The sequence below is a fragment of the Salmo salar genome, chromosome 07 (assembly GCF_965601325.2).
Source record: "Salmo salar chromosome 07, fSalSal1, whole genome shotgun sequence".
NCBI lineage: Eukaryota > Metazoa > Chordata > Actinopteri > Salmoniformes > Salmonidae > Salmo > Salmo salar.
Window position 1 is genome coordinate 28,788,936 of NC_138297.1, and position 14,477 is coordinate 28,803,412.

General features: G+C 39.6%; 1 protein-coding gene across 1 annotated transcript; it reads right to left on the reverse strand.

Moving 5' to 3' along the window:
- Positions 1 to 1,317: 1,317 nt before the first annotated feature.
- Positions 1,318 to 7,849, reverse strand: LOC106609004 (SLAM family member 8-like). Its single transcript, XM_014207326.3, has 7 exons — positions 7,483 to 7,849; positions 5,118 to 5,420; positions 4,613 to 4,882; positions 4,333 to 4,440; positions 4,069 to 4,127; positions 3,907 to 3,984; positions 1,318 to 3,777 (listed from the first exon to the last, which is right to left on the reverse strand). The coding sequence occupies exons 1-7, from the start codon at positions 7,553 to 7,555 to the stop codon at positions 3,697 to 3,699; spliced, it is 972 nt and encodes a 323-aa protein (XP_014062801.3). The 5' UTR covers positions 7,556 to 7,849; the 3' UTR covers positions 1,318 to 3,696.
- Positions 7,850 to 14,477: the final 6,628 nt, after the last annotated feature.

The window sequence follows — 14,477 nt, forward strand, 5'->3', positions numbered from 1 at the left end:
TGATGAAAGTTGAGTTTACATACTGTAGGGGTATGTTGACTCTATTCAGTTAGAATTTACAGTGTTTACAGTACGGTATTTACATTAACCCTCCTTGGCTCAGAATTCAGAAAGTCCAGATAGTGATTGAAGATAAATAATAATGAACTCATCAGTGACGTTGATGTGGAGAGATAAGCTGAGATATGAATTTTGGGGCGGTCTTGTCCTTGTTCCCTCGCACTGGTACTGACCAGCCTGGTCAGAGAGAGAGATGGTGGTGGTTTTACTGGTCTGACCTGAAATATGTTCTTCATTTATTAACCAGTGGTTAGTCCAGCCTGTGAAGTCTGTCACAATGCAGCTTCTATCAGATACAGAGGTACCATTCTCTGGAATTCTTATCTTCACATTGTCAAATCCTCATCATCCCTCAATAACTTCAAGCGCAGACTGGGGGTCAGCCTGATGAACAAAACTACCAAATAATCCCCTTCATGTAGCCTAACTCTCACTCACACACACAAACACATGTACATACATATAATCAAATATGTTTTTTCTTGTTTACTGAATATATTATGTACACTTATAATTAATATGCTTTGTTTAACTGATTGAACAAACTTTTTTTAACTTATATTTGTGGTGTGGTTTTCATATCAGCTATTTTGGGCTTTTAACCTCAATAAATAGACAGACAGACAGACAGACAGACAGACAGACAGACAGACAGACAGACAGACAGACAGACAGACAGACAGACAGACAGACAGACAGACAGACAGACAGACAGACAGACAGACAGACAGACAGACAGACAGACAGTCAGTCAGTCAGTCAGTCAGTCAGTGTAGGCCTCCCCTCAAACCGTTGCTAAGTTGTCAGGTGGCAAGCCTAGACAGCTAACCTTAGTTGTCCCCCCCCCCCACACACACACACAGAGTGTAGTTTAATTTTGCTTCACATCATTACATTTTGAAGACATGAATCCACTACTTTTTTACTTTTTACCTTGTAATGTATAGAGTTTGAGACGCTGTGTGAAGAAACAAGGTAAACATCTGGGGTTTATTATCGCCCTCTTCAGGGCAGACCTGTAACTACTCCACATTCTTGTGGAACACAATATAGAAACTAAGATGTGATTGGTCACATAGCAACAACATAACACCTCAGTCTACTGGGTCTGTCCCCTTATTCCTTCCTCTCTCTATGTCATCATATTAGTTTATATTATATGTTTCTCAGGCTCATGCTACAACCTGATTAAAAGCAGTAGTGACCAACAACTCCATTACTCTGCAGTCGGTAAACACAGTGTAACCAAACAACGTCATCAGTTACCACATTTATTGTGCATATATGACATACTTCATATTCTATGAATTAAACATTTTCTTGTCCAATAAAGGAAATAGTTAGCTAACAATATTCAAAATACAGAGAAATACATGAATCATCATCATCGCAGAGTTGCACATAAAGTGTACTCCATTCTAAGCCTCTGGAAAGTCTTCCGGACCCCTACAGTACCTGTGGCTGTGACACGAATGGGGCTTTGACAGAATTAGAAAGGTACAGATGCTTAAAGAGAAACAGAAAAAATAGCATCTGATGTCATGTTCATCTCTACACAACTTCCTCTTACTGTAAAAGTAAATGGACACATAAGCACTGTGGTCTTTCTGTGGGAGGAAGAGAGAACTATAGTATATATCAGAGAAATAAACTTAGTGGATTAAACATAGTTGTACAAAAAGTGAAGTCAATATTGCATTTATCATACCTGGCCATGTTGACATGTTCAGTACAATCTTTCATGTTGCTAAGAGAGGTGTCAAAGGTTTGACGTCATGGCATGTTTATCATTTGGTTTATGTTGTAGCTATTTGCAGGTCAACTGCATGTAGATGTTCTTGAGTTACAATCTGTCAACTGTTCAAAGTAATAGCCCAGGAAAGTAGTGATCACAGTGATAGATTGAATGTAAAAGAGAAATGAATAAGTGAACTACAGAAAATGCTGCAAGAACATTGTCATTCTTATCTCTGAAAAGGACATAAATCCCTGCTCAACTTTTCATGTGTACTCATCAGCCCAGCAACTAGGTTTTCACAGGTTTTTGCAATATGATTACAACCAATTCTCTATGTGACTCTCTCTGATCACGGTGGGAAAATACAGCTTCACACAGTGCCTTCCTTCACAAACCCACACTGCTAAATTTGAAGCGAGCAAACCATGACCGCTAAACTATGACAAACAAGTGACCTAATGTGAAGTTCCTCAGCCTTTTAATTTCATACACTTTGCACTGGAAAAAGTCAAACTTAACCAATTGCTTATTTCACGTTATTATGCAAGTTGAGTGGACTTCAAAATGACAAGAATTTGAGCCAAAGTGTTACAATCTTTTATCAACCAACTTTTTCTTGAAGTCAGCTTGTTGAGTAAAATACAAAATGAATGTTTGCTGAAAACAACTCAAAACGACACTCATCATCATTATCAATATTCCAGCATGATCTCTTGCAGGTTGATTTTCAGAATGGTTTGTTTCAATACCTGTGTATTTGTATGTACTATGATTGGTTGATTAATCTTATGCTACACAAACATAGATTACATTTACATTACATTTACATAACATAGATATTTCTAAACTAATCCAATCTGTTAGTAGTTTGACTTATTTCACCGATTACTGATATGTTTGTTCCAGTTTATATAATTTAGGTAGTCTCAATAATCAATCTTCTCTACCCCAGCAGTAATTCTGGATGCAGGTTGCATGTGACTGAAAGTTTCAATTGTTGGATATCCTAAATTTGGATGGATTCCAATAGAAATGACACATCACTTTGCAAGCTGGCATAATTTGACTAAACCAGGAGTTTCAGACCAGTGTGTTAGGGTATAACTAGGCCCTCAGGGGCTTTATGATATATGTAATGTGTTGTCATAATGAGTTTCATTTTAAAGATAACATATTCACTTAGACATTCACTTGGTGAAGGCTACAGTACTGAAAACCATTCAATACAACAATCATGTCTCTGTCGCTAACAAATACAGTCGTGAGTGGTAATTACAATAAACTCTAAATGCAAGTCTCTCAAGGTATGCAAATAAGGTAGAATTATTTTTGATTCTCTGAACAGCATATTTTTTTAGATTGAACTGAATTCCATCTGGTTATTGGGACAGACATGAATGCCATTGTGGACATGGGGACAAATCAAATAAGACCATCTACAATCAACACGCAACCAAGGCTCTCCAGCATATACTCTCTGATTACAACCTCATTGATGTCTGGAGAGCACATAATCCTAACGCAAAAGAGTACACTTTCTATTCACAGGCATAAATCAACCTCACTAATCAATGTCATACTATTAACTACAACAATTTTCTTTAATCTAGAAAATAGAAATTCGACATATGAGCTTGTCTGATCACGCCTTCTACTGCCTATTACACATTTCTGAATCTTCTAATTGTATCTAGGCCCTCAAAGAAAGGTATAAGGCCTTATGATATAATGTATATATGAGAATCATCAAAGGGAGATGGAAATAAAGCAAATAGTGTAGGTTGTGATGAAATTTAACAGTAACAACTAGGCCTATCTACAGAATATACACGTGTAAGATGCAGAGGATGCAGAGGGTTACATATCTATGGAATGCCCAGCCTATGACCACATCCTGTTCAGCTCACAGTACTTTCTGGTAGGGAGAGGAGCGTGCCTTCTGGAAGTCCAAATGTGATCTTGTCATACAGAGTCTGCGGCTACATGTGACAGATAATCAAGAAGAAACTGTTTCAGCATCAAGAAAGGTAGTGACTCTTCTCAAAGTAGACTCCATAGTCTTCCATTCAACCACAGATATTTTACCATTATGACCATTTATATCTTACCTTGTTCAATCTTGGGATAACCAGATCATTGACAGTTTCATAGATGGATATTGGGTTTACATGACTGTTTGATCTTGTCTGGAATCAAAATACAGCCCATTACAATACAGTACATACAGCTTCCACACATTCAGATACATAATAACGACAATGCATACTTACATCTCTAATTCTTGTGTTGTCCATAATATCAGCATATATTGCGTTGTCAGTTTGATCTGCTGTGTTTTATAAGAACAAAATATCAACAAATCAGAAACATTTTATACAGGATATCAACAAACATACCCAGGAATTAATGAGGGGTCTCACTCTTTTTCAAATTTCTAGCAAATCCCCCCCAAAAATCATATCAGCTGAAGAATACTTCTAGAACAACCTGAAATGTCACTTTAAGTAAAGCTGAGGCCCCTAAGCTGTACATACCTGTGTTACTTCGGCCCCTGCAGTAGCACACTGCCACAGCTACAGTGAGGATCAGCACCACAGCTCCTCCCACTGATACTCCGATGTAGATGGGAAACCACAACAGTCCTGTCACATAATGTACAACACACATGATTAGACTATACAATATGATAAAGACTAAATGGCTCTATATCATATACATCCAATGTAATCACATGCATTACATATTATATTTGACAACATAAGCATATAAGCACACTGAACGTGTATAGAAGGGATTATTATATTATCTAGGTACCTGGGGTGGTTGTGTCATTACTACACTTTACTGTCGTAGAGGCAGTTTTCCAACTGACTAGGTTGGAGGCGTTGCACTTTACACTGATGTTTCCCTCTGCTGGTGAGAGAGAGAAGTGAATCTGCTGGGCGTCCCTGTAGATCTCATTGTCTCTCTCCCAGGTGTAGGTAATGTTGGGGTAGCAGGACACGTTGCACACCAGCCGTACCGTACAGGAGTGGTTGGCCAATAGCTTGATGTCTGTCTGGATCGCCACCTTGGATATAGGCTCTGACCAACCAGGAGAGAGACAGAGACTCATAATGAGTCTTCTAAATGAATCCTACCATAGCCATACCACCAGGAGAAAGACTTGAAAATGTGATGAATATTTAACAAAACATGGTGAGTAAGGTCAGTATAAAACCACAAAATCTGTGTTATAGTTTAAAGATCATCAGCCATGGTTATGGATATAAATAAGAATGATATCAAAATAGGATGCAAAAATTATGATAACGCCTACCGTGGACCTTCAGAGTGATGGTCTTACTGCCAATCTGACCTTTGTCCCCTTCGCCTGTCAGTAGAAAATCCCCTGAGTCTTGCAGTGTCAGTTCTCTGACTGTTAAACTGAAGTTTTTGGTGTTCATATTTAGTCTCCCCTCAAACTGGGATCCAGGTGAATATACAACTTCTGAGTTGAATTCTGCAATATCCTTTCCCATGTACTTCCACTCCAAGGATTTGAAATGTCCCCTCTCTAAGCCTGCCAGCAGCTCCACGGAGTCCCCCACTCTCTTGTTGATGATCAGATGAACACCTAAACCTGAAACACACAAATACACACGTTATTCTGACATCAGTCAATGGTTGCACACTACATTACAATGATCTTATTACTGTGTATTTATTCATATAAGTACGATGTAGCAAGTTTTGTAATTACTCATTGTTACACTTTAATACTTGTTACAGTGTGCCTACGTGAATAATTACACAATAATAAACTGCAATGCAGAGTCTTACCCAATCAATAATGGATTTGGTTTTATATAGCACATTTCCAGGTTTCATTTATGCTGTACGTGGCACTTTACATATTTTCACATTATATCTTTATGTATCTGAGTGGGTGGGTCCTTTTTGACTTTATTAAAGTCCCATCCTCCCCCACATTCAGTAGAACAGGATGAGATGACAGGAAAAGAGAAGTGGAGGTGGATCTGATAACCTCTCCTCAGCTCACAAGTACAAATCCCACCGTTTACTGTGTAATTATTCACCACCAGAAATGCATCATATACTGCATGGGCAACATTATAATTACATATCAGTCTGAAGTAATGTTTTATTAACCCTTACAAAACAAATGTCAGTCATGAATTAAAACAAAAAGTCAGTTACAGTTCATTGAAGTATTTAAGACATATCTGCAGTTATCCTTGTCTGGCAATGTATCATATTATGTAATAGAAACAATAATTTGATACAGTCCCATATCGCCTTAAATTTAATGAATGACAGCCATTAGGCACAGGGTCGTAAGATCTGTTGGGTTCTAGAAGTACTGCAACAGCTGCTGACCCAACCACACCATTGGAACTCATTCAAAACTGCAGAATCACTTCATCATGATATGTTCCTGAATATAGGTATTGTGTAGGTGTTATCACACATTAATAAAGAAAACACTTCGAGATATCCAACCAATCACTGATGACTAGGCATTCTACAGTCAACACACACCATGTAAAGACCAACAATGAAGTTAAAGAAAGGAAAACCACCAGCTTTCTCTATCATGCAAGCAAGCACATGCAATAGATCCTGTTTGGGGATGATTCTACCCTCTTGGTTTCACATTAGAATAAGGAGACCGTTGAAAAGACCCTAAGCAGCCAACTGACTAAAGTCAGTAAGTGTTTATCCATTTAGGCAAGACAGAATGTATCCTGTTTGGTTCCAAACACAAAGTGAAAAACTCTCCAACTTCTCGGTCAAGTTTAATGGTGTAGCGGTGAATGTAAAAATGCTCTGTTACATACATTGTTATGTGAATTGGACCAACACATGACATGCGAACTTGTGGCTCTGAAGGCCATTAGGAATGTTCACTCAAGGACAAAGTTCCTGGGAAGGGTAGCCAAGTTCCTGGATAGAGAGACTATGAGGACCCTGGCAACATCTCTGATACAGTGCCACTATGCTTGTATCTCATGGTGCAGAAGCGTAACAAAAAATCTGAAGGACAAACTTCAAATGGCCCAAAACAAACTAATGAGAATTATACTCAAGCTCAGCCATAGAGACGCACGTTGGTCCTAATCATTTCAGGGAACTGAACTGGTTTCCAGCTGATCTGGTGGTGGTGCAGATCAAACTATTGATGGTTTTTAAAGTGATACATGACCTTTCCCCCAGTTTCGTTAGACTCTCATAGCCATCACACCAGAGCCAGTGTTGCCAATATGAGACCACAGCTCTATAGTAGCATGGCTGGAAAAAGCGCTTTCCTTAACACAGGTACAGAGGAATGAAATGGTGTACCAAACCATATAAAATCAATCAATACACTAGGGAGTTTTAAGATAAACCTTAAGACATGGTTTATGGGTAAAATGCTTCAAAACTGCTTAAGTCTAATTGTTTCAATTAACGTTACTTGGTAATCTATTTTATTCCTTTTACGGTTTCCTCCCTATTAATAAGATGTATTTGAGAAATGTTTTGTTTTCATGTTATCTTGTGTATATTTTTGTTTTCATGTATTTTCAAGAGGACCGCAATGGGGATATGTTTTTAAACAAGTATCATCCTCATTGATGGTTGTTTTGCAGTTGTATTGTGTTTAAAATGTTCAAATAAATAAAAATAGTTACAAAACTTACCATAGTGGAAGATGGAGACTAGGAGAAGTAGTGTTCCGTGTTTGGAGAAGAAGAAGAACGGACCACCAGACATCTCTTTAAGGCGTTGACTGTTTTCTCTGGCTGTATGTTCTTATCACTGGCACTGATAGCTAGCAGTTGACTAACCAAAACACACCGAGAAGATAGAGTAGAGAGAAGAAAGATAAGAGACTTGCTTTTGAGGGCTATTGTTCTATTTAATTACTACTGTAAGTTAGTTGAAAAGGAAGTCACATTCTATAGTTGCTCTCTGAAAATAACCCTTCACTCAGCTTGAGAGTTAGATGATGAGGTGTGGGTGTGTTTGGGGTCTGTCACTGTGTTGATCAGTCTGATGATGGTGGTTTTGGAGCATGTGTTTCCTAGCTGCTGCTGGTTGTGTGGTTAATGGTCATGGTGTTTCACAGATACCGGTAGCTTTGTTACTTTATGGGCAGACCACTCAATCTTTCAGAGAAATAGGGAGATAGGGGGCTCGGGACTAAAGAGAGAAAGACAGAACGATATTGAGACAGAGACAGCGAGGAAGAAAGACAAAGAGGGGCGAGAGAGCAAAAATGTCATAACAGTGCCTGCAGTTTCCTCTTGGCTTCATATGCCTGCAGAAGTGTTTGCATGACTTATTCCGCATTCTCATAGGTCAGTGTGGCTGAGGGACATGAAACACTTTTTGAGAGGAAGTGATACAGTACCAGTACTAACCAGCTCCTCAGAACTCCAGCAGAGTATATCACATCCTTAAACTGAGAAGAACTGTTATTTTCAGGCACACTCTTCCCCCAAAAGTCGTTCTGAAAATCTCAATGGGTCTTCAGCTGATGGGGTATGGCTTTTGAACTTTGCTCATGGGGCATTTATGTTATATTCAAGATTCAATGGGTACATATGATTAAGTCAATAGCAGAATGTCCCTTTAAATCACACATTGTGGAGCATATTATCTATACTAGGCTTAAAGGAGGTTTGACCAAATTAGGTTGTATGGAAAAGTTGATGACAATATCCATTTACTGTAAGGAAGCACTCATGCCATCTTGTGGGTAAAAGACAGTTTATTAAGGAAGTACAATGCAAAGATATTGTAAAAGTACAGGCCATTAGAAGAAAACATGAATAATACTTACAATATTTTGTAAATTCATATACAAATATGTTATTCTATCATCTGAACGACAGACATAATAAATCAAATATAATACATTTTAATACATTTACAACAAAACAATATAATTCAATACACAACAAGTAGACAATTTCTGTAGCTGCAGATAAGATCCATCATTATTACACCATATAATTAAACAAAGCTGTTACAGTAATACACTATTAAACCTTAACTAAATATATTTGTTGGTAAGTAAATCAATAAGAAAAATCATTAATGTACACGATTATATTGAGTTTTAGTGTGTATGCATGGCTGGGTGTGTGTTTGCGTGCATTGAACATGCATAATCCATGTTAAAGGGTTCCATCTGCTCCTCCTTTGATGGTGTCCCTGCCTCCCTCCCTCCATCCATCCCTCTCTGCCTCCCTCCCTCAAGGACATGCAACATGTCACCACACAAAGTTGTTTAGGACATGCAGTCAAACAAACTCTTAAGAATCAAACAAAGATACATACTTTAAATAAATACATTATACTTTGATATCAGAGCATTAGTTCCATATTAGTACCATATTAAATATCAATAGCATATGGCTATTATTCTTACCGGGGATATTCCAGGCTTCATTGAGAATAGACTGAATCTGCCTCAGGTAGGGTTGCAGTTTCTTTAAGGGCTCAGGATAACACAGTAATATAACAGTTATATACAGAATAATATACAGCTAGTCAATATGGGGTCAAAGAGGTGTGAGGTTATGATAGGCGGAATATGGGGGGATGGATGTCCAGTCTTACCTGTCTTCTTGGCTTTGGCCTTCTGTTTAAGGTCAACCTCAGCATAGGTCACATCAACAGGCCCAGTTGCTGCTATTTTTTGGTTGTTGAAATTTCCAGTCAACAACTTATGGAATTAGTTCATTGCATATTATGCTTCATCAAAACGCCAAAATCACAAATTTAGATTTGACTGACTGCCAACCTGTTAAATGGGTCTTACCTGTGGCATTCCCTGTCTTGACCTCAGAGTAGACTGGATTTTATTTTGGATCAGCTGTTTTTTTTAAGGGAGGAGAAGCAACTCCAATGTAAGTTTGTATTTAATTATTTTAAAAAAAAATTATGTTTAAGGTGTATCAACACACCCAGGCTCTACAAAGATACAGGTGTCCTTCCTAACTCAGTTGCCGGAGAGGAAGGAAACCGCTCAGAGATTTCACCATGAGGCTAATGGTGACTTTAAAACAGTTTTATGGCTGTAATAGGTGGAAACTGAGGATGGATCAACATTGTAGTTACTCCACAACACTAACCTAAATTACAGAGTGAAAAGGAAGAATAAAAATATTCCAAAATATGCACATTGTTTGCAATAAGGCAAATCCAACTCAACACATCAGAGTAACACTCTTTATATTTTCAAGCATGGTGGTGGCTGCATCATTTTTATGGGTATGCTTGTCATCGGCAAAGACTAGGGAGTTTTAGATTAAAAATAAACTAAATAGAGCGAAGCACAGGCAAAACCCTAGAGGAAAACCTGGTTCAGTCTGCTTTCCAACAGACGTTGGGAGACAAATTCACCTTTCAGCAGGACAATAACCTAAAACATAAGGCCAAATATACATTGGAGTTGCTTACCAAGATAACATTGAATGTTCCTGAGTGGCTTAGCAACAGTTTTTACAGAAATCGGCTTGAAAATCTATAGTAAGACTTGAAAATGGCTGTCTAGTAATATTCAACAAACAACTTGACAGAGCTTGAAGAATTTAAAATAAAATGTACAAATATTGTACAATCCAGGTGTGCAAAGCCCTTAGAGACTTTCCCAGAAAGACTCACAGCTGTAATCACTTGTCACAAGCGTAGAGAGGAGTAGGCAGGAGGCAGTTGCAGGTTTAGAACTAGGGAATTTATTAAAACACTGTATAAAAGCGGGACAAAACCCAAAGTGCAAAAATAATAAAGTACTCAGGGAAAATGTAGGCAAGATTCCTCTTAGGGGAAAAAAGCAGCATTTACAATGACCGACAAAGACAAATTACAGAGGGAGTATGTATACAGTGATAGAGTGGGAATTGGAACCAGGTGTGTGTAATGATGACAAGACAAGTCCGGGTTTGATGAGTGAAGGGCGTTTGCCAGCAGCAGGTTCGGCAGCAGCTAGAAAGCTGGCGAGGCCGAACACCTGAGCTGGACAGGAGGGGGAGCCAAAGCGAAGGCTGGTGTGACATCATTGCCAAAGGTGATTCTAACATGTATTGACTCATTTACTTATGGAAATTGGATGTTTCTATATTTCATTTTCAATAGATTTACAAACAGTTCTAAAAACATGTTTTCACTTTGTCATTATGGGTTATTGTGTGTAGATCGGTGAGAAAACAGATACATTTCATCAATTTTGAATTCAGACTGTAACACAACAAAATGTGGAATAAGTCAAATGGGTATGAATACATTCTGAAGGCACTGTACCTACTGACTCTCTAAAATGTCAGGTAAACAATACTTTCCTGTGGATATTTTCTCTCAAATTTAGAGTGGCTGAAGGACAAACCGCACAAACAACCGGTAGAGTAAGTTCAAATGTCATTCTATTCAACATTCTGGCTTGTAAGGAACATTTACACCATTTTGCACTCCAATGTTTCAGGCTGTATATACCAATGAAATTGTGTATTACAGTCTAATTAATCAGACTAAGGTAACCTCTGCTCCTCCTCGCTTATCCTCCAAACTCCACGCAGCTCTCTTTCCCTGTTTCTGAAGAAGAGGTTCCCCCTGAGCAGCAGCACTGTGAGCAAGAGTGGAGCCCCTGTCTGGGGCAGGAGGACCCAAAGCCCACACAGATTAAACAGGAATATGAGGAACTCAGGACCAGTTAGGGGGAAGAGCATCTTCAAGTGCTCTTGGATTTGTATTATTACTGTGTGAAAAGTGAATGTGATCAGGAGGACCTACTTTTGTCCTTGACTCTTCCCCAAACCCAGATTGTGGAGAACAGAGAGACTAAACCAGTGGATCTCACACCTTGTGACTCATGCTACTCCCTGTGACCCTCCAGACAACGATAATAATGTTTCCAACCACAACTCCGCCGTAAGCAGCGACCCAGTAGGACTTGACAGCAGCCCACCATTGGATCCCAGCCCACCATTGGATCTCAACCCACCATTGGGGGAACAATCTTCTAAACCCAACACCACATCTAGAAAAACTCACCACTAACGTGAATGTGGTGAAATCTGACCTCCAGAGGCATGTGATTCTCCCCAAGAAGAGACCCAGTGAATGCCACTTCTGCAAAAGACGCTACAACTCCACTTGTAAACTGAAGGCCCAAGTTCGACCCTGTCATGGTGGGGAATCCTGCGCCTGCCTCTTTTGTGGCAAGACCTTCGAACAAAAAGGACATCTATCCAGGAACATGAGGTTTCACACAGGAGAGAAAGTAATTAGCTGTGGTGAAAAAAGGCAGGATGTGGACAACACTCTTAGGGCGCTTTCACATACTGTATATTTTGTATCATCCAAGTCCATTTGGCACCCTTATCCACGTTATATGTGAAACGTCCATAGGCAAGCAAAGCAACTGGAATAGATGTGTGATGGATTTACCTTTGTAAAATGTTCTTTGTAAATAAAGTATGATATGTATGATGATGTAACGATCAAACAGTACAGAGTATTGTTGGAAGCTCACAGGCCAGCTGTTCAAAGCATGTACATTTCTTCAGGTAAGTAGAAACAGGAATTTCTGATTATTTGCTTTGGAATGTCTCTCAGGGTGATAAGAGAATGCTCAGACTGGCGTTATTGATCCATTAAAACGTATCATTTTCAGAAAAGATCTCCATCCCATTTGGCCAATAGTATTTCTCATGAATTTTGATATAATGCCGCTTATTAATGGTATTGATTTAATCTTGTATAGGGTAACGATATACAGTCGACTCCTGATGAAGAATTGATTCTCCCACATCATCCTATACTTATGTTAAACACTGTTTGTGTACAGTCGTGGCCAAAGGTTTTGAGAATGACACAAATATTAATTTTCACAAAGTCTGCCGCCTCAGTTTGTTTGATGGCAATCTGCAAATACTCCAGAATGTTATGAAGGGTGATCAGATGAATTGCAATTAATTGCAAAGTCCCTCTTTGCCATGCAAATGAACTGAATCCCCCAAAAACATTTCCACTGCATTTCAGCCCTGCCACAAAAGGACCAGCTGACATCATGTAGCTCAGTTGGTAGAGCATGGTGTTTGCAACGCCAGGGTTGTGGGTTTGATTCCCACGGCGGGCCAGCACAGAAAAAAAAATAAACAAAAAAATGTATGAAATTGTATGAAATGTATGCATTCACTACTGTAAGTCGCTCTGGATAAGAGCGTCTGCTAAATGACTAAAATGTAAATGTCAGTGATTATCTCGTTAACACAGGTGTGAGTGTTGGTGAGGACAAGGCTGGAGATCACTCTGTCATGCTGATTGCGTTCGAATAACAGACTGGAAGCTTCAAACGGAGGGTGGTGCTTGGAATCATTGTTCTTCCTCTGTCAACCATTGTTACCTGCAAGGAAACGTGCCGTCAAAAAGGGCTTCACAGGCAAGGATATTGCTGCCAGTAAGATTGCACCTAAATCAACCATTTATCGGATCATCAAGAACTTCAAGGAGAGCGGTTCAATTGTTGTGAAGAAGGCTTCAGGGCGCCCAAGAAAGTCCAGCAAGCGCCAGGACCGTCTCCTAATGTTAATTCAGCTGCGGGATCGGGGCACCACCAGTACAGAGCTTGCTCAGGAATGGCAGCAGGCAGGTGTGAGTGCATCTGCACGCACAGTGAGGCAAAGACATTTGGAGGATGGCCTAGTGTCAAGAAGGGCAGCAAAGAAGCCACTTCTCTCCAGGAAAAACATCAGGGACAGACTGATATTCTGCAAAAGGTACAGGGATTGGACTGCTGGGGACTGGGGTAAAGTCATTTTCTCTGATGAATCCCCTTTCCGATTGTTTGGGGAATCTGGAAAAAAGCTTGCCCGGAGAAGACAAGATGAGCGCTACCATCAGTCCTGTGTCATGCCAACAGTAAAGCATCCTGAGACCATTCATGTGTGGGGTTGCTTCTCAGCCAAGGGAGTGGGATCACTCACAATTTTGGCTAAGAACACAGGCATGAATAAAGCATGGTACCAACACATCCTCCGAGAGCAACTTCTCCCAACCATCCAGGAACAGTTTGGTGACGAACAATGCCTTTTCCAGCATGATGGAGCACCTTGCCATAAGGCAAAAGTGATAACTAAGTGGCCCGGGGAACAAAACATAAATATTTTGGGTCCATGGCTAGGAAACTCCCCAGACCTTAATCCCATTGAAAACGTATGGTCAAGCCTCAAGAGACGGGTGGACAAACAAAAACCCACAAATGTTGACAAACTCCAAGCATTGATTATGCAAGAATGGGCTGCCATCAGTCAGGATGTGGCCCAGAAGTTAATTGACAGCATGCCAGGGCAGATTGCACAGGTCTTGAAAAAGAAGGGTCAACACTGCAACTATGGACTCTTTGCATCAACTTCGTGTAATTGTCAATAAAAGCCTTTGACACGTATGAAATTCTTGTAATTATACATCAGTATTCCATAGTAACATCTGACAAAAATATCTAAAGACACTGAAGCAGCAAACTTTGTGGAAATTAATATCTGTGTCATTCTCAAAACTTTTGGCCACGACTAATGTAGTTTAGTTATCGTTTCCATTTACTTCTGGTCTGTAGGCTGCCTTGTAAAGTAATAAACCCCCATCCAGCTGGCGGCGCTGTTGTATGTTTCTGCGTTCACCACCCACCAGA

Coding starts and splice junctions, on each gene's coding strand:
- LOC106609004 (XM_014207326.3), bottom strand. CDS start 7,555: ATGTCTGGTGGTCCGTTCTTCTTCTTCTCCAAACACGGAACACTACTT. Junction 4,441..4,612: donor TAATGACACAACCACCCCAG/GTACCTAGATAA, acceptor ATTATGTGACAG/GACTGTTGTGGTTTCCCATC. Junction 4,128..4,332: donor CAGGGGCCGAAGTAACACAG/GTATGTACAGCT, acceptor TATAAAACACAG/CAGATCAAACTGACAACGCA.